The 21,843-nt window shown below is 38.5% G+C and overlaps 3 protein-coding genes across 3 annotated transcripts; 1 reads left to right on the top strand and 2 right to left on the bottom strand.

Moving 5' to 3' along the window:
* Positions 1–574: 574 nt before the first annotated feature.
* On the top strand, positions 575–11,722 carry etnppl (ethanolamine-phosphate phospho-lyase). Its single transcript, XM_078276072.1, has 13 exons — positions 575–686; positions 1,140–1,258; positions 2,746–2,905; positions 4,575–4,649; positions 4,880–4,973; positions 6,352–6,468; positions 7,725–7,807; positions 7,952–8,177; positions 8,566–8,720; positions 9,218–9,307; positions 10,232–10,362; positions 10,543–10,613; positions 10,830–11,722. Exons 1-13 carry the CDS (start codon positions 628–630, stop codon positions 10,974–10,976), a joined length of 1,527 nt encoding a protein of 508 aa, XP_078132198.1. The 5' UTR covers positions 575–627; the 3' UTR covers positions 10,977–11,722.
* Positions 11,723–13,306: 1,584 nt separating this feature from the next.
* On the bottom strand, positions 13,307–15,198 carry ostc (oligosaccharyltransferase complex subunit). The gene is made up of 4 exons (XM_078276073.1): positions 14,955–15,198; positions 14,417–14,510; positions 14,096–14,293; positions 13,307–13,930 (listed from the first exon to the last, which is right to left on the bottom strand). Exons 1-4 carry the CDS (start codon positions 15,091–15,093, stop codon positions 13,912–13,914), a joined length of 450 nt encoding a protein of 149 aa, XP_078132199.1. The 5' UTR covers positions 15,094–15,198; the 3' UTR covers positions 13,307–13,911.
* A 1,707-nt stretch (positions 15,199–16,905) lies between these two features.
* On the bottom strand, positions 16,906–19,702 carry rpl34 (ribosomal protein L34). Its single transcript, XM_078276314.1, has 5 exons — positions 19,666–19,702; positions 19,150–19,221; positions 18,926–19,025; positions 17,236–17,339; positions 16,906–17,029 (listed from the first exon to the last, which is right to left on the bottom strand). The coding sequence occupies exons 2-5, from the start codon at positions 19,212–19,214 to the stop codon at positions 16,945–16,947; spliced, it is 354 nt and encodes a 117-aa protein (XP_078132440.1). The 5' UTR covers positions 19,215–19,221; positions 19,666–19,702; the 3' UTR covers positions 16,906–16,944.
* Between the last annotated feature and the right edge of the window lie 2,141 nt (positions 19,703–21,843).

The following is a 21,843-nucleotide window of genomic DNA, read 5'->3' as shown; positions in this document are numbered from 1 at the left end:
ATATTATGTTATTAGATTATTATACCAGTTTTTACAGTAGCTGGTGGAGGTGGAGTTCATTTTAACTATTTTTCTATACTGTTTTTTTTTTATTTCTAACAGTGCATTTATTAACTAATCATATTTTGGATATAAAATATAGGCTACATTTTGTAAAATAACCAGTAACTAAATGTAGTGAGGTAAAACTTATTTGATAAATGAATTAGTGAAAAATGTGCAATATCTGCTTCTGAAATGAGTAAGGCAAAGTAGAATAAAGTAGCCTACATACCTCAAAACAGTAGGCTGCTTGAGTAAATGTAATTACTTCACCCCACTTCAAATATAAAGTATATAGTCTACTACAGTTGTAGGGCAGGTGTCTAAACAGCCTGCAAGCATATGAGTCGGTACCTGCGGTACTGTAGGCTACATCACTATCGTCGAGGCACCTGCAAGCTGTAAAGTGTCCGGCTGGGTGGCAGCACGAGAGAGCTGCGCGAGCTGCCCCTCGTGTGTTATTCTTCCTCTACGCGCGCGCGTGCACTATATATACAGCGTGTTTTTCTGCTCGAGCAGCTGTAGCTAATCTTCGAGTCAGTGCGGAGGAAGGAGTGCTTCGTCCTCCAGCTGGACAACATCAGGATGTCTGCGGAAAGATTTGAGAAAAAGAAGACGATAGACCTGAGGAAGAAGCACATTGGGTAAGATAATTGGCATTCTGCGGTTATATTACACCACAAAGACAGACAATAGCAGCTTCACAACTCTATATTTGACTGAAAACAGAATAGCCTCCTGTAAACTTTTCAAGTCTGTTACTGTATCTAAACACTTTTTTAACCAAAATTTCAAGAATTTGTTCCACAACAAACCAAATATTAGGCTACCTATTTCGTAAATTAATTGTATTTATGAATTAGTTTATGTATTTGTAGCTATACAGCTATGCAATTGGAATCATTTGTGTGGATGACATTGTATTACGGCTTATTTTTGGTCTTTGGTTTGCTTTGCTGTTGGTTACTTTTAAATTTTGCTGTTGTTCCCATGACTCTGTGAATTAATATTTTCCACTGTAGAACACAAAATATGTTAAACGAGGTTGAAGCGCACACTTTGGGCATATGGAAATATTAATATTACCTCCTCTGCAGGCCATCTTGTAAGATTTTCTTCAGCCATGACCCTATCAAGATTGTACAAGCCAAAGGCCAGTACATGTATGATGAAAAAGGACAGCGCTACTTGGATTGCATCAACAATGTGGCTCATGGTAAACACACACAAGCAAACACAAAAATATGTACATTAGATTTATTTTTATCAGTGGTGGAAGAAGTATTCAGATAATTTACTTAAGTAAAAGTACTAATACCACGTGTGTAAAAATACTCTGTTACAATTAAAAGTCCTGCATTGGAAATGTTACTTAAAGTGCTCATATTATGCTTTTTGGCTTTTTCCCTTTCCTTTATTGTGTTATATATCTTTTTTGTGCATGAAAAAGCCCAAAGTCCACCCCAAAGGGACTTACCATCTCCAACAGAAAACACTGTTGACCAACTGCTCCAAACAGCTCTATTGTAGTCCAGCCTTTACTTCCGTGACGAACGTGCGTCACTTTGTAACACACGTTATAATGCTCACGTAGCTGCTAGCGTGGCACTCCCTCATACTCTGCTTCTGACTGGCTAGTAGTCCTTACCTAGCTACTGCGCATGTGCGACTCCAAACAAAGATGGAACAGAAGTGAGATGCCTCACTCTGTAGCTAAAACAGAGAGCTCAACACACAGGGTGAAAAGAGGAGCTGCAGCAATGTGCAGTATGACAAAAATATGGTGTTTTTTGAAAATTAAACCATGTAAACCTATTCTGGTACAACCTCTAAATACAATTATGAACCTGAAAATGAGCATAATATGAGCACTTTAAGTAAAAGTATGTAAGTATCATCTAGAAAATGTATTTAAAGTATTAAAAGTAAATGTACTCATTACAGAAAAATCCTCACATTTTAGAAACTGGAAAGGATCAAAACAGTTCTGTCAATCAAGTAAATGTTTAATCGTAAAATCATTTCAGCTGTACTTGGAGGCCTGTATATTGTTGGGTAGTTTAATTTATAATTAAACATCATATTTTATAAACTACATGTTTTGTGCACAAACATCTTAATTTGTAAAGTAACTAGTAACTAAAGCTGTCAGATTAATGTAGTGGAGTAAAAAGTACAACATTTCTCTCTGAAATGTTGTGGAGTGGAAGTAGTGTGTGGTATGAAAAGAAAAGACTCAAGTAAAGTACAAATACGTCAAATTTGTACTTAAATACAGCACTTGAGTAATTGTACTTACCACTAATTTGTATATGACTTTTATGTCATCACTTCCGACAAAATCTGCAGAACATCAGAGAGTTGTTTTTGTCTAACATACAGGCACATTGTGTTAGGATCCAATGTGCAATCAAACCAGATGTGTTCTAGCCTATTTGAGGATTGCATGAGCAGAATGACTTGCTATACAAAGTTGTCATGTAATGTACACATAATTGGGACTGACTAAAGCTGCACTACTGCTCTGCCTGGGTATGTCTCCTGGCCTACCACATTCACCACTGTTTAATTTCAGAATATGGCCTCCAATTATGTGCCTTCAATATCAGTTGTCCTTTTATGTTTTGACCTCAAATTACAGTCTGAAGCGTGTTTTTGTCCTGAATGTGAGGTCCTGTGTGCATCTTTTCTCCCATTTCTCAGTGGGCCACTGTCACCCGGATGTGGTGAAGGCAGGAGCTCAGCAGATGGAACTACTCAACACCAACTCGCGATTCTTGCATGACAACCTTGTACTGTATGCCCAGAGGCTGCAGGCCACACTACCTGACAAGCTATCTGTGTGCTACTTTGTGAATTCTGGGTATGTTTGCATGTCCAAACTCCTCATACCATACATATCAAAGAGACATACCTTACGAGATAAAAGTTTTTTGGGTGTGGTTCAGGTGTGGCTGAAAGCAAAGAGAGACTTAGAGACAGATGACTCTTGCGATAGATTGATGTCTTGTCTCATGTCTACTTTAATTGCTTAGTCTGAGAGACTGTCCCCAATAAGAGCAATACAGTTCTGCAGCAAATTTCTCCTTGGACAAGCCTCCTGTGTGTCTGGATTTTCAAGTATAATATTTAGGTTGATTTAGGAACAACAACAATATTAGTCAACTTAATAAAACTTTAAAGCTAAAAGTAAAAGTTCCAGGTGAGCATTTCTAGGGAGTGTCTATAGTTCCAGACAAAAGAACTACAGCATTATAATATGCATGTCTCAGCCTGGACACAGGCATCCTATTACCCCTAGTTATCAAAGTGGACCAGTCTGGCATGGTTACTTATTTACACCGCTTGCTGAAGTTCTGCTGAGTGAACAGGAATTATCTGGTAACGGATAATAATGTTGTAGATAATGATCCACTCAGTACCAGACTGAGGATTTATCAGTGACACCGAACAGATGTGAAGTTATCACTGCACGGGTTTTCTAACTGGCATGTGCAACAGTACAAAAGTGCACTTAGATTAGTGCAATTAGATTGCACACTGAAGACAAGGGTAAAATATATACTATTTTATTCCACCTCAAGGAAATGCTATAGCAACCAGCAATATTATAGACAATATTGCACTTCCAACATTGTGGCAACAGTTTGGGTAAGACCCTTTCAACATGACAATGCCTCTGTGGTCCCCCTTTTTGAAAAGGGGAACCACCACCCCGGTCTGCCACTCCTTAGGCACCGTCCCAGACTTCCACGCAATGTTGAAGAGGCGTGTCAACCAAGACAACCCCTCCACACCCAGAGCTTTAAGCATTTCTGGACGGATCTCATCAATCCCTGGGGCTTTGCCACTGTGGAGTTTTTTAACTATCTCAGCAACTTCCACCAGGGAAATTTACGACAATCCCCCATCATCCTCCAGCTCTGCCTCTAACATATAGGGCGTATTAGTCGGATTTAGGAGTTCCTCAAAGTGCTCCTTCCACCGCCCTATTACCTTCTCAGTTGAGGTCAACAGCGTCCCATCCTTACTGTACACTGTACAGATGGTGATCGGTTGACAGCTCCGCCCCTCTCTTCACCCGAGTGTCCAAAACATACGGCCTCAGATCAGATGAAACGATTATAAAATCGATCATTGACCTTTGGCCTAGGGTACTCTGGTACCAAGTACACTTATGAGCATCCCTATGTTTGAACATGGTGTTCGTTATAGTCAATCCATGACTAGCACAGAAGTCCAACAACAAACAACCACTCTGGTTTAGATCAGGGAGGCCGTTCCTCCCAATCACGCCTCTCCATGTGTCTCCATCATTGCCCACGTGCGCGTTGAAGTCCCCCAGCAGAACTATGGAGTCCCCCACTGGAGCACCCAATTACCAATATTAATAAATAGGTGTCGCCTCATATGCACTTATAAGGGGAAGTAAAACATCAAACTGCAACTGACATGCTAGTGACATTCATGGCTTCACCTGTGTATTTTGTGGAGACTGAGTAACTCAAAGTAACCCTTGCCCCTTTGAACAGATCTGAAGCCAACGACCTGGCCCTCCGTCTAGCGTGGCAGTACACAGGCCACAAAGATATCATCACGTTGGACAAGTAAGTGTAACTGCCCGGTGATTGTTCAAGAACACCTGGCACAGTGCCAGATGAGCAAAATGAGAGTATATAGATGATAATGAGTGGTGAAAGTCCTTTGATTCCGTGTATTTTTGTATAATGGTGTATTTCCATATGTAAAAATAGCTTCACATATCCATGTTTTGCAAACTCCACATGATATTGAACTGAATAACTTGGTCCGTGGCATGTGTTTGCTTTGTTTGCAGTGCATATCACGGCCACGTCTCATCGCTCATTGACATCAGTCCGTATAAGTTCCATCAATCGTCAGATGCTGAGCAGAATCAATATGTCCATGTGGTGAGTGCATTTTCTCCCCCTGTCTGCCTGCCTGCACACAATTAAAACACCATGACTCAACGTGCACTACTAAGCTTTGGCAGGCTACTGAGTGTTCAATCTATGTTTGTGGTGGATAAGAAAAGAAGAGACAGAAGAATAAAATATAAGTATGTTTTGACAATTTGAGCAGGGCAAGGAGCAACCAAATTGCTTTTAAAAGGGAGGCTATTTACTGCTGGTGTCGGAGGCAAGTGTTTTAGCTTCCCCCTAAAAACACTTTTAATCCTGGAGGACAGACAGAGGAATGGCACTGTAGTACTAACTATAGTCTTCTATTCTCATAGTATCAGAGGACAGACTGAGGAATGGCAAAACAGCTGAAAGGCAGATAGCCCAATCCTACAGTATAAAAACTTCTGCTGGCTTTATTTCTTTTAGTTAAAAGTGTGAAGTACACATTAGTGATTTAAATTCTCCAACTGCCTGCACCTGTCACTGAATCTCTACATAAAAAGTGCCTTTAGAATGAGGCAGAACAGGATGGTTATGGCCTGGGCCACCACCAGACATCTGCATCATAGTAAGCCATAGCTGAGATTATTGTGCTACTTTTCCAGCTCCTTAGTTGAATGAATCGTAAGCAAATGAGATTTCTGCAATATCTATATTTAAATGATTGTTTGATGTTTGTGAAATGAGTTTCTGTTTTGCTATTAGGTGTTTAATTAACCTACGTTGAACACTTTTTTTTGTTGATATGCCATGTTCAACTAACTAACAAAACAGGGGGCATGGTGTTTGTAAGATGAGAGCATTTATCCAACAAGACAGGTATAATAAAACATGCTATGTATGTATATATATATATATATATATATATATATATATATATATATATATATATATATATATATATATATATATATGTGTATATATGCTTGTGAATTTCCCCTCGCGGGATAAATAAAGGCATTCTTCTTCTTCTTCTTCTTCTTCTTCTTCTTTTAAGATGCATTACTGCAATTGTAGGATTCATACTATGGACACAAATTCAGGATATCTGTGACCAGACAAGCTAAAAACATGCATCCAGAGTCCTTACTGCATTGGGTTGCACAATTCTGTGCATTCTGCTCTGTTCCTTGGTGTAGTTTGACATAGCAACTTGTGGAATACCCAGCTCTAGTGTTACATGCCAAACGTGGGTCAAGTCAGTCTGTTTCGCCAGCTTGAATATTTTATTCATGATCATAGACGCTAAGGAATCAAGCTGGGGTTCGCTTGAGTTTATCTGCCTCTTTTTTTGTGAATGTGCTACACACTATAGATTTTATGATGCAGCCAGTGCCAGAGAATCTGCTTTAGTATACATCTCAACCTCTCGCCCCCTACACAGGCTCCCAGCCCAGATGTTTACAGAGGCAAATACAGAGGGGAGCACCCGGATCCTGCCACAGCATATGCAGATGAAGTCAAAGATATGGTACAAAGAGTCCATAAAAAAGGAGGCAAGGTACAGTTTGTGTTTGATATTGTTGTGTTACCAGAAGGTAAGGTTGACCTTATGCTGCAGAAATAACCTCAGAAATGTCTAACATATGATTACACATTTTGTTTTGTCTTTAAAGAATGACTCTTCTTTTAAGGAAATGGCCCTGAATTACAAAAAAGGCATATGCAATGTGGCAGTTGCCTTCTTTTCCCCTTTTTTACTTATGAATACTCATTTTCCACCTTTCCCATTTTCATTCCTTTTCTCACAATTATCAGGTTCAGGCCAAACACTCTCGCTTTTAGGGTCAAATCCCAGACCACAAGAACATGTGTAAGGGACTTACCCCTAAATTCCACCTGGTCTGCACTGCACTCAAGACAATGCTCGTGATTCTACCAGCCGTGAAGCGTCTCTCCGCTATGCTCCGCTAAAAGTACGCGCTATTTCTGATTTTGAGGAAGCCATGTGCAAAACACAGGCTGGACAGGAAGTAGATCAGCTAGAGCATCCGGTCCATTTTCAAAATAAACACCCTGTGCAGATTCCTGATCGTATATCACATCATTACACTATTTTAACAACTAAAACACAGCCACAAATCCTTGATCCATGTCATTCATAACTGGACTAAATGGAAGAAACCATTTAATTATGTAGAACACTTACTTCAATGGTATAAAACACAAATATCCAAGAAAAATCACCAAACCAACTAAATCTGCAAGCAAAACAGTCTCCTTCTGAACGCCCCCAGTGTATGACGCACGGCACAGAACAGAACAAAACCACTGCGTAGCCAGAACGCAGAGCATCTGCGCCTGGTGGAATCCCCCGGTAAGTGTCAAGGCTTGTTGACAACCCAACCCTGCGTCTAGTGGCGCGAGGGACGAGATTCTGCCCAGGGATTGCAAAACGAATACAGCTTCTCATGTATGTTTGTGCAGATATGCATCTACAGGAGGAAACCAAAACCAACAATGACTGGAGAGATACATGCATGTGATTAAATGTTGTATCCTACTGATCTTATAAAATACACAACTGTGTACTTTTTTCAAGTGAATACACTGGTGATTTTTTTTTTACTTCATGGTGACCTACAGTAACATTCATTTCTGTCCCAACTCTTGTTTGTTCACTGCCAACTGAAAAGTGAAACAGCACACAAAACAGAAGAGAGAGCTACAGGTCAAACATGCCAGAACTCCTCCTCTTTTCCAGTGTATCAGTGTGGCTTTAGAATGGTAGACCTTATGTTTTTATCTCTTGTGCAGATTGCTGCTTTTATTGCTGAGTCCTTGCAGAGTTGTGGCGGGCAGGTCATTCCCCCCCAGGGCTACTTCCAACAAGTGGCACAGTATGTACCCAAGCTAACGCAGAGATTGTTTCATGCTCATACTCTTGAAAGTGTTTTTTTAAACTTTTTTTCTGAATCATCTAGTGAATGAGTAAATAACTTGAGTTTATCTCTACACCCATGGATTTTTCTGCCCCTCTACAGACATGTCCGCGAGGCAGGGGGCATTTTCATCGCTGATGAAGTCCAAGTGGGCTTTGGGCGTGTTGGCACCCACTTCTGGGCCTTCCAGCTTCAGGGAGAGGACTTTGTACCTGACATTGTCACGATGGGAAAGCCTATTGGCAACGGCCACCCCATGTCGTGTGTGGTCACGACCAAAGAGGTGGCAGAGGCCTTTATGTCATCTGGAATGGAGTATTTCAATACAGTAAGCATTACGTAGAATGATGAAGAACTGTGCAAATAATATAATAAAAAGACAATTTTCTTTTGTATCATCCTTCTGCAAACATATTTATATATATATATATATATATATATATATATATATATTTATATATATATATATATAATACAGTATATATTATATTTCAATATATCATTTTTTAATTATGTAGCAGTAGTAGTGTATGTATTAAGATTTACAAAAAATTAGAAAGGGATTTTGCAGAGAACACAATTTTTATATTTAATGCATCAAATTGTCTCATGGCTCTGTCCTCAGTATACAGATTTTCCCAAGCAGCTGATTTCCTCGGTGGTGTGATGGTAACCTTGGTGTAATCTTTCGTCTGTGTGTGTTTTAAATTTCTCAGTTTGGCGGTAACCCAGTGTCGTGTGCCATCGGTATGGCCGTCCTAGATGTGATTGTGAAAGAGGATCTCCAGGGTAATGCACTGCGTGTGGGCCGATACCTGACCAATCTGCTGGAAAAGCAGAAAGAGAAGCATCCACTGGTTGGTGATATCAGGTAAGCAAACAGAAGCACACAGTGACAGTATGTGACAGCTGATTACTCCTGTAAAGCTGTTCCAGAACACTGATTGATGCTGATTATATCTGACACAGATAATACCACAATATGTATGTCATGTGTCTATAATCCCTGGACCAACATGTAATTCACTGACTCCACAATGAAACAAATTTGGTATCAGATGTTCTTGCAGTGACACATTTGTGTCAGTGATTGTCTGTTAAACATTGTGGTTACTCTGTAACATATCTACCTAGGGCTTACAGCTGCCATTATGATCAAACAAACTGCTACTGAAAACTTGTCACTATTGTAAAGATGAATATTATGAAAAAGGGGTAGATTATAACTTAAAAGGCTCAATTTGGTGTATATTACCATGATCCAGAACATGTTTTGGTCAAATCACTTTCTGTGCAAGACATGTAACATTTCTGAGAAATAGGCTGAGGTCAGAGATGACTAAACCCAAATTGCGTCACATTTTGCAGGGGTCGTGGCCTCTTTGTTGGGTTGGAGCTTGTGAAAGACAGGCTGAAGCTCACTCCTGCTACAGCAGAAGCCCAAGAAGTCATATATAGGTAAGTGTAAGTGTGAGAACCAAGTGTTTAATGTCATACTGATAATGAAATAAATCATATACAGCATTTACAGTAAAGCGGCTGCTTTGATTATACTGCTCTGCAGCATTCTCTATTTTCTGCTCAGAGAACTGCAATCATGTTTTATACAACAGGCCATAACTCTAACACCAAGTTCCTCCAGTGTTATGACAGCTTTGGTACACCATGAAGAACACGTATCTCATATCACAAAAAGGCTTATCAATTTTTGGTGGGATAATAAAATTGAATATAAAATAAGTATAATAGTGGTAAGTGAGAGCTCATTATAGCCTTCTCATTATCTAGTCATATCTCATTTATGTAGGTGTTTCATGTTCAGCTTTAGAAATCCAACTGCTGCATTATTATGCCATAATGACATACAGACTAAGTTCATACATATTGAACTTGACAATTACTACTTCCTATTCTTTATGGTTGAAAGGACTGTTTATTTTAACAGTGTAATGCACTGTTAAAATAAACTCACAGCCTCCATAGTGCATGACTGGAGTCATTTGCAAAAAAGAATAACAGAATTTTAATGTAACAGAACCCTGACTGACCAGTACAGTAGCTGACATTTGATTATGGTTCAATATCACATCAAACAACTGATATTACACTTTTACTGCAATAGGCCTTTTTTTTTTTTTTACAGCAGACATTTTGGCTCAGCAGGAAAAGCATAGGTGTAATTAATAACATTAATTAGGCTGCATCCATTGAGGTGTGCATGCTGGATCACTGCTTCCTGGATGCTTGCATGAAGCAGAGCAGAGCAGATTGTTAGTATTATAAGTTCCACCTGTGCTTTTCCTGCTTCGAGTAGTCGAATGTTTGGCGGGAAAATGGCATTTTAAATGATTTAACCACTAAGTCTATAATATTTTCTCCCAGGCTGAAGGAACAGTACATCCTTCTTAGTGCTGACGGACCGCATCGCAATGTGCTCAAATTCAAGCCGCCCATGTGCTTCACTACAGAGGACGCTAACCTGGTGGTGGACAAAATCGACCATGTTCTCACAGGTACGTCACATTTCCCCATTACTTTTTTTACTCTGTGGTGCTGTCTGGGATGGTGGTGTTGGAACACGCCGTATTCTTTTCTGGTTTGTGCATTATTTAAAAGGATCAAGGTGTGTGTTGGTTGCCTGCTAGCGCTGAACAAGCTCTCAATCGTGTGTGTTATTGTGTCTGTGTTTCCAGAGCTTGAGGAAGCATTGGGCTTGAAGTCGCATAACGCATTGAGTGTAGAGAACGAGAGCAGTAAAAGAAAGGTAAGTGTGACTCCGCTTCCTAAATTGTATCCTCTCCCAAGCATCCGAGAAAATTCAATAAACCCAAGATAGTTTTTGGACCAAAGCTGTGGTCCTATGTCTTGCATAAAAGTGACACGTTTGGAATAGACAACCACAACATGTCTAAATTGTCTTGAATTTCCAACCTCATTGATTTTCAATTCAACTACATCTCTTCATGTTTTTTATCTCAAGCTGCCAACTGATGAAAATGGACACCAGTATCACAGCGGGTTAGCACACAACAGAAGCAGTCAAGGAGTTCCTCAACAAACAAACCAAACAAACCAAACGCCTCTAGACATAACGCTGCCCACAAACAGAGTCAGAGCTGTGACATGATTTTATCTTTTACATAGTTCAAGAACTGGGATCAAACAATGTAAAATTTCGAGGTAAGATCATCTTTATTATCCCCGAGGAGGGGCACTTTGTTGCAAAGCCAGCAGTAATACAATCAACTGGCACACAAAAGGTTCACACAAATTACATAATGTTATTCAAGGTGACAAAACACTGGGAAAACACTTTAAATCTTGCAATTGTACTTCATTGTCATTATTAAACTGATTACTGCTTACATGTATCCTACAGTATGTTAAGCATCTTTGAGGACTTTGAAAAGCGCTAAATCTGATGTATTATGTGCCTTCGCATGTAACCTAATGAAAAATGTTTTTACATTAATAATACCAATAATATACTGTTTATTTGAGATTGCAGTGTCTTCTCATGTATTTTTTTAGAAGTTAAACTTAGGAATCAAGCCACTTGTTTCAGCATAACATGTATATTATGGTTTTACTTTGGTGCGAAGAATCCCCTTATTGTGCGAGCTACCATGCTACACAACCTATATACTCTTTATTTTAATTTTTGCCAACATTCACTTTACCACGATTTTCAGGGAATTTGACTGTTAATAAACCGAAAGGTGTTATGTCAAAACATTTAATGTCTTAATGGTGACTTGCGCATTAAAATGCAGCTTTCACTGATTATTAAAATTACTCTATGTATAAGTATGGAATACCTGTATAGACATAACTAATTTTGTTGTGATCAATCTGTATTAAATAAAATACTGTATGTGATACTTTGTTGATCAATGGGGAAAACTCTGACCTCTGCTTTCTAGGAGGGTCGGCTTGAATCGGGTGCATTCAGGATATACATGAAAGTGAAAACTAGCTAAACTCTTGTGTCTCGTTCCACTCTGCCTCAAGCAAACAAACATGGACACTATTTGACAAGTCTTTTTAATTATTTACCAATGTCCCCTATCTTAACAGAGACTGGATATGATTCCCAAACATTTCTTAGTTGCATTTTGGAGTCAAAGAGAGGCCCCTCCTTTAGTGCCCAGATAAAAATAAATGATACAAGACCAAGAAGTTCTGTCTCTGGAGGTGTAGAGTTGGCTAAAGTCCTAGGTCATTCTCCATAATGTGGAGGTAAGCAGACAGGTGGCAAGTTTCCACCTTTCCTGGTGGTTATGGAATAAGTCCTCAACTTTTATTACTTCTAATACATAGATCCATTGTATTGTACTTCCTGATTGCATTAGGCAATGATTTACTATCAGTTTTTGCTATACGTATGCTGGGATTTCCTTATAAATACCCAAAGCATTGTTTTCTTATTTGATTATTTTTGGCCTTCTAGAACCTTAGCTGTGTCATCAGTGGGGTGACCTTCTCAAAAGTAATGAGACTTGCTCTCGAGTATATAAAACTGCCTTGGATGATTTGAAACGTAGCCTAGAAACGGAGAAAACAAATAGCTGAAACTGGAGAAACATGAATAATTGTGAGCAGTCATAGTATTAATGAGCAATTTCAACATGTTATATTTACTGTGCGTCTCCACAAAAAAAACTATTTATCACCATCCGCAATGCAGAGACTACAGGTTTAAGAGGTGCCGTGCCACAACCAATTACCTATTGTCAACAGATGGTGTTTTTAGCATACTTGGCATCTTACACTTTGTGTAATGGGGTGTACTACATGCACTGCTTAACCAAATAGTAACAGCTATGCAGAACTGTGAGATGGGCTGGATTATGATCTTAGATATAAACAAAAATGCAGACTAGAAAAACAGTCCTTGGTAATTTATTTCTAATGTGAAATTTTAACAACCCTAAAACCCCTGGCATAAGGAGCAATAACCATAACAAAAGCCTGGTGAAACTGCAACCCACCATTGAGTCAAAATAAAACTTTCCTCTTATTTGTGAAAATGGGCATGTGACCCGTTTCAACTCCACCCCTCAAAGAATCAGAATCGAGAATCGATAAGAACCGCAATCGAAAGGAAGAATCGCAATTGGAATCAGAATAGTTAAAATCCAAACGATGCCCAACCCTACTCACGAGCTGGGTCAGAACAGCACCCAATAACTGTTGCACTCTGGATGGATAACCATGACTAATATATCTATGAAATCACATTAGTGTCAAAACTCAGACTTGAGTCTCAGTACTGTCCAATGTGGTCTTCCACTGCAGTACAATGTGGCAATGGACACACTACTGCCTGGTAGATGTAGGACGCCACCTTCTGGAGGGCAAATTACACACATACATAACCAGTGTGGCTCTTCTTGATACGTTGATGTAGAAAATAACTCTTGACAACAGTATATACATACGACGACTGCAAGGAGCTCTGAAAAGAAGATTTATTTCACATCCTTGTACAAAAATGCAACTGCGACAAGTTCAAAGCTTTGTCAATGATTTCGTTTTACAAAAACGTACAACTTCAACATTATCCAGACTCCCCTCTAACTGATTAACCCAGTCTTAATCCTGATTCCAAACCAGTGGCTCCATACCAACAGTGTTCAGTAACTCTTTTTTTCCTCCAAGGGCTTGGAAAATGTCCATCTGCTTAATGGCACTTGTAGCTTCTTTTAGTAAAAACTGAAATTAAATTTCAATTTTTGCAACAGATGCACTGTACTGAGGGGTTCCTGGATATTGTAGTTGTACATGAAAAAAATGTGTCATAATCATGTGCCTGTAACTGATGTGCTGCATCAGTTTGTATGGAAACTTAGAGAGAAGGAGAGGAAAGGAAGTCACTGAACACCAATGAGACAGAGCCAGTGCAAGACTGTCTGCCTATTTCTTTGAGCAAGGTCTGTGCTTTCAGTCCTTGATGGTTGTTGGTTATGTTAAAGGTTGCGTTTATCCATCCAATTTGAGTTGGGCCCCCATGCATTTGATGTCCTCTCCATCCAAGCCATTTAAGTGTGATCTCTCTCTTTTTAGCCCATGAGGTATCCTCTGAAAAGACAAAATATTAATTTAAGACACTGTGAAGCAACAAATGTCAGTTCAGAGTAGCAGAACTGCAGACTATTATTTACTATTAAGTCAATCTAACTTTGTAAGACAGACTGGTGTTTTAAATAAGAAATATTTTTTCATGAGAAACAACCTTAGACTTACGGCAGCTTCATGCGCATGAACACTCTGGCCATGAAAAAGCTGAGGAGAACGCTGACAAAACCGATGAAGAGCAACAGGAAGCGGTTTAGTTTGGGAATGTTTGGTGCATTGGAGCGGTCCAGGATTATAAAGCCCAGGCCTCCCATTGTGAAGAGGAAACTGGAAGCCAGTCCTTCCATAATGTACTGCCCATTTACTCTGAAAAAAACAACAACAAAAAACATTGTTTACATTAGCTATGCATTATTTTGTGTGACGTTAAATATGACATGACCATCACCAAATGGCTACTTGCTTTAGCTGTCGTTTGGAGTGACATACCTGTATGCCAAAAAGGCCACTGGCCGCTGGTGTCCATGCTCATCAGTCATTGAACCTACACTGGGTGGCTCTACAATCACATCGTAGATGATACCTATAATGTGGGGCAAGATTGAGTAGGAATCATCAAACCATAAAATAACAACGTTAGAAAAGTCTGAGCAACGTTAAAGCGCATTAATCAGCTGATCCTGTTAAATTAAACAGAGATAACGTTACACTATCTAACAATTATATTTCCGCTAACGTTACTACAGTGTCAAAAAGACCAGGATCATAGACTGTATAAAACAGACCAGGATGCATCCTGGTGCTATCTTAACTGTAAAGTTAGCCTTACTCACGGTCTAGTGCATTATGTTAACTGCGTTAAAGCTAGCAAGCTCTTTTACAAATGTAACAAAAGCCTTCAATAGCTGGCATTATTTCAACCGCCCATGTATGAGCTTTAACTTTTTATCAAATGCTGACACAATGTATATTCAACGCTAACAAGCTAGCAATCTTGCATTTACGTTAGCTTAGCAGATCCTTTTACCTCCTGTGATGAGAAAGTAGGACACGATAACGACCGCATACACAGTCATAGCCGACGGCATATGCAGCCACGACGGTTTCTTCAGTTTAACATTTGGGCATTCCAGCACTGCAAACGGCATACTGTATAATGTCTCCATGTTTTATAAAGAAATCGCCTATCACTAAAGAACTGCTGCCGCTGGCCGAGATCCGTCTGCGCACTGCGCAGCTCCTATGTTGACGTGTCCCGGAAGTACATATTTTTACCGTTTCAACAAAGCTTTTAAATACATAGATTTAATTTATTAAATATATTTTTTATTCTGCGATTTTAGTTTGATGTGCCCCTTTTGAAGAAAAATATGTTCCTAATACTTACACAAACCTCACGGCATATGCTTTAACAAACTTGATTTTGACCAACAACACTGGCAAGGACTAATGCGTGACGCGCACTTAAAGAGACAGTAATTGTTTGGAAAACATGTCAAAATCGCGTTATAACCGCATTCTTTACGGTCTTCTGATGTGGCGTAAGCTATTTTATTAATATCGGTATTACTATGAAAGTAGTGGTATAAGAAGTGTTTTATTTTACATTACACATTAAGATGGTATTGAGTTGCCTCTTAAAAAAATATTTAGCTTGGTCAGGTTTGTTGTCCTTGTTTTTAGCCGTATGTCTATTTCTGTATATGTACTTTGAGAGCAACAAAAAGCCGGAATCAAATTCATTGTGTTCACACTTATTTGGCCATTCAAGCTGATTCTTATTACGCTTTTGAGAAAATAGAAGTCGGGCTTTTATTGTGGAAGGCAGAAACGGATGTATGCGCTTTGTATGATCTGTTTTAGACTGCAAAAATAGTCCATCATTTTTAGTCTAATGGTCTCAGCATAGGCGCAATCAATACCCCCTCGGCTACAGTGGTCATCACAATTTCCTATAATTGACATTGATTAGTTACTTGTATCACATTGACTGGTCTAGTGTAGTGCATGTAATTATTATTTTTTTTTTTTAAATAAAGTAGATAATACATTTTTAGCTGCTTAATCATGGCTATGTTCCTCTATAGGCAGTGGTAAAGTTTGTCTTAATGACTGATGAGAATTATTCATTTCAGGGTTTCTGCAGGTTTCACCAAGTCAGATTTAAGACCATTATGAATGAAATTAAGACCTTTATCACAACATCAACTAAGCCCTAAATCCACTTTTAATCAAGCAAAGTATCGCTAAACTCGTACTTCCCCAAAGCTGAAGAATAAAATCTGTTTTATGTGGTACAATCTGAAAGACTTGCACCAATAACATGAAAGCTGATTGGCTGCAATATAAGTTGCATGTTAGTCTCAGTTGTAGTCATAATACAGCAAAATTATATTTGGACTAGGGAAAGAACACCACGGAATAATACAAAATAAAAATAAACGTATTAGAGGTAGCATTACACAGACGTAGGGAAATTAAGACCAGTTTAAAATTATTTAAGACCTAGAACACAATACTTGAGCGAATTCAAGACTTTAGGACCCAGCGAAACCCCGATTTATTCAAGCCAAATCAGAGCTTTTTCAAGCTTCCCCAAATCACAGCGTAAAAAATACTTGGTAGGATGGTGCATTAGGGAATAAATTCAAACAATAACTGTCCTTTTAAGAAAATAAATGTAGAAACCACAAGTCTTTGCCGTTTGTTTTCTTGCACGTTAAAATGTTAAGGTCGTCACTGTCACAAACCCTTTATGAAATGAATACAATCTTTGTAAACCGTATTGTATTGGGCTGAATGTGAAGAGAATTTTAAGATTTAACGTTTGAAAAAGGTAGTTCTGGCATGTGTTCAACATGGCCTATCTACAATAAACCCTAATTTATCAGGACATGGTTTTCACAGTTCAAACAGTCCCATATATGTCCTCCCCTTTCAATTAAATGCACCAAGACATTGTAAATCACAACAGAAAATGGATTTGTCATTTTTTATTGTGGCCATACAAATACATTTTACTTAGATTTCTGGCTCTGTGCCTGTGCCTTGAGCACCTTGACGACGATCTTTTGCTCCTCAATCAGGAAAGCACGCTTGATCCTGAATAAAAGCAAGAGACAGTTATTAGACATAATGCATTAGCCATTCAAAACTTACAACTTCAGAGACTAAACTCATTCCATTTTTCATGTTTGATTAAAAGTTAAATGTAGTCATAGTGACAACTTGTCACTGTCTTTTACTAGCATCATTCTAGTTTCTCAGCAAAAAAAAAATTGAGAAAAAAGGGAAACGCTTGTCTTTACCTGTCACGCACACACTTGGCGCACATGGAGCCTCCGTAGGCCCTGCTGACGTGCTTCTTGGTTTTGGAGAGCCTCATCAGAACCTGAGGTCTAACAGCCCTGATCTAAAAGAAAGAACCACAATGAGACCACAGTGATGTATACTGACCATGAGGAATTAACATGACTACTAACAAGGGAAAGTTATCTGAAACATGTTCAAATACAGTGGAGCATGTAGACAATCTGCATGATTGAGAACAACCGAACTGCAGTCTGTGAGCTATTCAATAGAAATGACAGGAAACGTTTAGGCACCCTAGGATTGAAGCAATGCACTTTGCAAACCAAGGAAGCAATTACTACTATGGTCAAACGTTCAACTTTAGTGTGCAATTTCAGTGTACCACTTTTTTACCCAGTTATATTTCTAGATCTGCATTACTGCTCGACTATAATCAAAATGTTTACTTTGGTGTGCTCTTCTTCTTACAGGTGTAAAATACTACATTGTAAAACAGTTGACAATCAGGCTAACAAGCGGTTCTCCATAATTTGTACAGTGCTTGTTTGTGAGACCTCTCTAAAGCCAACTACTCAAGGCACCGATTTCAATAAAACAGCTTTACCAGTGTAGTAGTTGTATTTGAAATAGCTGGTTTTAGCAGGTTAGTTAAAAATCCCCATCCCTGCTTACAGAATGAGCAGCAACTGCTTTTTATTACACAACTCCCTTTTGACTGGCTCTTAAAATGCCACATCTGGATACCTCCAGCCTCTAAATGTATCCTTTGCCATTTATGTTGTGACGTTTGGGTGCCGTTTAAAAGATTTTAGCTCACTCAGTGCATGTACAGTAAGTAAAATAACCTACGTTTCCAGAAAATACCAGTCCAGGTCAATAGTTTAACAATAGCATGTGAACTAGCATTGTAACTACCATTGTCTATCATACATTTCAAATGAAAAGTACTGACAAATTGCCCATAATGTTTGTAGAAAAGACCAGCACCTTATCTTTGCCACTTTTCAACTTATAGTTGGGGGAAATATTGCTGAATGGCTATAGGCAGTTGCATTACTCCTCACTTTAACTTTCAGGATGCAAAGTGAGAAAGAAAAAAGCATGACTTCTGGTAAATTTGGCTTCTCTCTGTGGCAGCTTGTGTCAGTAATGCAGTTTAAGTTCACAACTTAAAAGTGATAGCTAAAGATTGTTTACCACATAACCAAGATTAGCTACTCTCATAGTTTGTATGCATTTGAGTTTGAGTTGTATGTATCCGTTTTGGCACTATTATGCTTACAGGAGAAGGCCAGCATTTAAAGTATCTAAAACAGCAAGTCAAGGGAGGTGTGTTGATACTGTTGCAGCAAAGGCTTGTGTATTTACAGGCTACAGTAGGCTCATTCACACAACATATTCAGTGTCTAATCACATCCAATGCAGAATACCAATTTAAGTTACAAATGCCATTACACTTTAAGATATATTCAGGAAAAACAAGAACAGAATTTTCTTAAGTTATAGGTCTAGGAAAAACATCAACCATACCTACCTACAGCCGATTTATTTATTGATGGCAGTATTAAACTAGACCATCCCCATGTGGGCCATACAGACCTCAAACGTATTGTTGTTACGGCACACAAAAACAGCTTACTGGGGAAAGCAAACAGCATATACCAAAATACAAAGGGGTTTACTTACTCCACGCAGTCTTCCTGGGCAGATGCCACATGCTGACTTGGGGGCTTTGCCGACCTTCTTGGTGTACAGGTACACAATACGGTTACCGGGCGTCCGGGACCTGCAGAGCAGAACGGGAACCGTGATATAGTGTAGCAACTACACAGCATAACTGAAGATGCAATGCCGTTTGTCAGCTTCCCAAGCAGGCGACATAAGACACTAACGTTAGAAAGTTCACTTACAGTCTGGTTTTGTTGGAGGCGGTGTTGTAGGACAACCTACGGCGGTAAGTCAGGCGTTGCACCATCTTGAAGCTGAAAAGACAAATATTCTGATCAATTTCTGTAACATGATGCTATGCTATCACTGGTAGCCATGGTGCGGCTCAAGACGTTAGTGACACCGGCTTACATTGACGTTAGTACACAGAACATAGGCCGAATTTAGTTGAACTGACTACTTCACTTGAGAATGATGTTTATAAGTCAATTCGGTATAAAGTTAAGCATAGTTGTTAGCTAGGGCGGCTCCACCATATTCAGTTCAGTCTTTCTCTAGCGGCCTTAGGGACCCAGGAACGGAATCTTTAAAATGTTTCACAGAAACAACAAACTATTATAATTGTCACATCGTTAGGAACATACGCTTGTTCTTTGGTTTATCTTTACTTGAAAACATTCACATTTTCTTCTAAAACGTAGGATTACAATGGATTATAAAATCATAATGTTTCAGAGGTAAGCAGGGGGCCGCCATACCTGCTATCGCCGTAACCGGAAGAGGAAGGAGCAAGGCGGAGTATTACGGGTTAAAGTTTCTCCATGATAGCTATATCAAGACTGCTGCTCCCTGCTGGTGTTTCGTTTTTACTACACACGTATGCTCAAAAAAGAATGGAACTGATTATAGGTGGTGTAATTATACGCTTGTCAAATAGAAACGAATGTTATGGAAACATTTTTTTTTTTAAATTGCATTTCCCAAAGGCTTCTTTTATTTTGAATAGCAATTTTCCCTGGATTGCAACACATTAAACACGCTGTTTTATATAGGCCTATAAAAAACTAACGAATATGGCGTGGAAGATATAAAATAAATGAAATAGCATATATAAAACATACCTAATCTACAATGAACGTAGTCTATTTGAAACAATTGGCAAACATAACGCCAAATATAGGCCTATATTCAAGATTAGATAACATTTCTTCAAAATCATCCTAAATACAATTTCACTTGAATTAGAATGGCACAAACTATTAAAGTTATGTTGTTGATGAATGAATGGATACCTTGTTCAATCTGAAAGTTGAACAGAGGACTGTTGTAATAACTACAAACAATTTACATTTACATTTTTAAGTGTTTGCTTTTACTGACATGGCCTACTGCACAACCAAGTGGACTCTAATTAATGTGATTAGTTGCACCTGTGTTTTTCCTGCTTGAGAAGTCCATGTGATCACCGTGAATAAAGCATATCTGGTGTTTATTCCTGCAAATCCTCAATGGGGACTTTACACAACCAAGGAGCATTGTAAGTGACTGTAAACCAAAAGGGGTATATTTTATTTGCAATTTAAATTCAATGCATAGATTGCCCAATAGATGGCAGCAGTGGTATGAAAATACCTGACAGTTTAGGGTAGTATCTCTTCTATATACAGTCTATGGGTGACATTCTGTCCTTCAAACTTGTGCGATGCAAATCTCCAAATATATTGTTAATACATACACACACATTTGTGAAAATGCACATGCTAATTCTCTGTGTGTGTGTGTGTGTGTGTGTGTGTGTGTGTGTGTGTGTGTGTGTGTGTGTGTGTGTGTGTGTGTTTAACATAATCCTAGAAACATTTTCTGTTTTATTTTTTAAGGGAGACACTACAGGTGAATATGAAAAATATTTTAACTAATAGATATCGCAAAACTTCCACAGTTGATTACAAACATTAAGACTTATTTTTTTGTATTAAAAGTTTTCTGAAAGTTGTAGTTAAATATGCAAATGAGGCATTATTTAATGCTTACTTTTGGTGAATTTGGGAAATGTCTACAGGCACAAATACACACAGAGAAAGAAGAGAAGTAAAAAAAACACCTAAATGTGTATTTTGGATGTTTTTTTCCCCCCCACTGGTCTGAAAAAGACAAGTTATGGAACAATAGCCCAAAACCTAAACATTTAAAATATATGTTTTTGCCAGTGTCTCCCCTTAATTTAACTTGCCGATGCTCTTTTATATATCTGTAAACATAGATATGCATGCACATGCCCCATTAAGTCACCTTAGTTTCAGCAAAGTTAACTTAAATCTAATACAGCTATTGTCAAACTAGGAGCTCATTTTTTTTTTTTAAAGAATATGAGAGCTTTTTATTGAACTGTTTGACAAGAACACCTCTATAAGGTTTTAATGTAAATGGTCCTGCAGCTGTCCTATGATAAATTCTATGCAAACACAGTCTCCTGTAAAGGTAGTCAGAAGTTAGCAAGGGTATCATACAGAGGAATAAGAGATATTTTCCTTTCGGTTTAGCCTAAAATGATCTAGTACAATAAAACCCATGATTTGAGATATATATATATTATTTATTTTTTACAAAATTCATCTGAAATAGTAACCAACCCTACCTTTAAGTCTCTTACAAATATACACTTTTTTATATATTGTTTGAAATGGTCTTTACATCCTGACAGCAATGAATAACATATGGACTCTGAAAAAGGCATTGACATATATATATATATATATATATATATATATATATATATATATATATATATATATATATATATATATATATAATGGACCAACAGATCCTGTTGCTCTGGACGGAGACCAGTGAAGGATATTAGAAGCATTTTTCCGGTGAGCGCTGAGCGTTACTGCGCAGCCTCCAACTGAGAGAGATGACGTAAATGTGACATCAAC

The sequence above is a fragment of the Sander vitreus genome, chromosome 19 (genome assembly GCF_031162955.1).
Source record: "Sander vitreus isolate 19-12246 chromosome 19, sanVit1, whole genome shotgun sequence".
Classification (NCBI taxonomy): domain Eukaryota; kingdom Metazoa; phylum Chordata; class Actinopteri; order Perciformes; family Percidae; genus Sander; species Sander vitreus.
The sequence above is the reverse complement of the archived record's forward strand: the minus strand, read 5'-3'. Positions and strand labels throughout refer to the sequence as shown.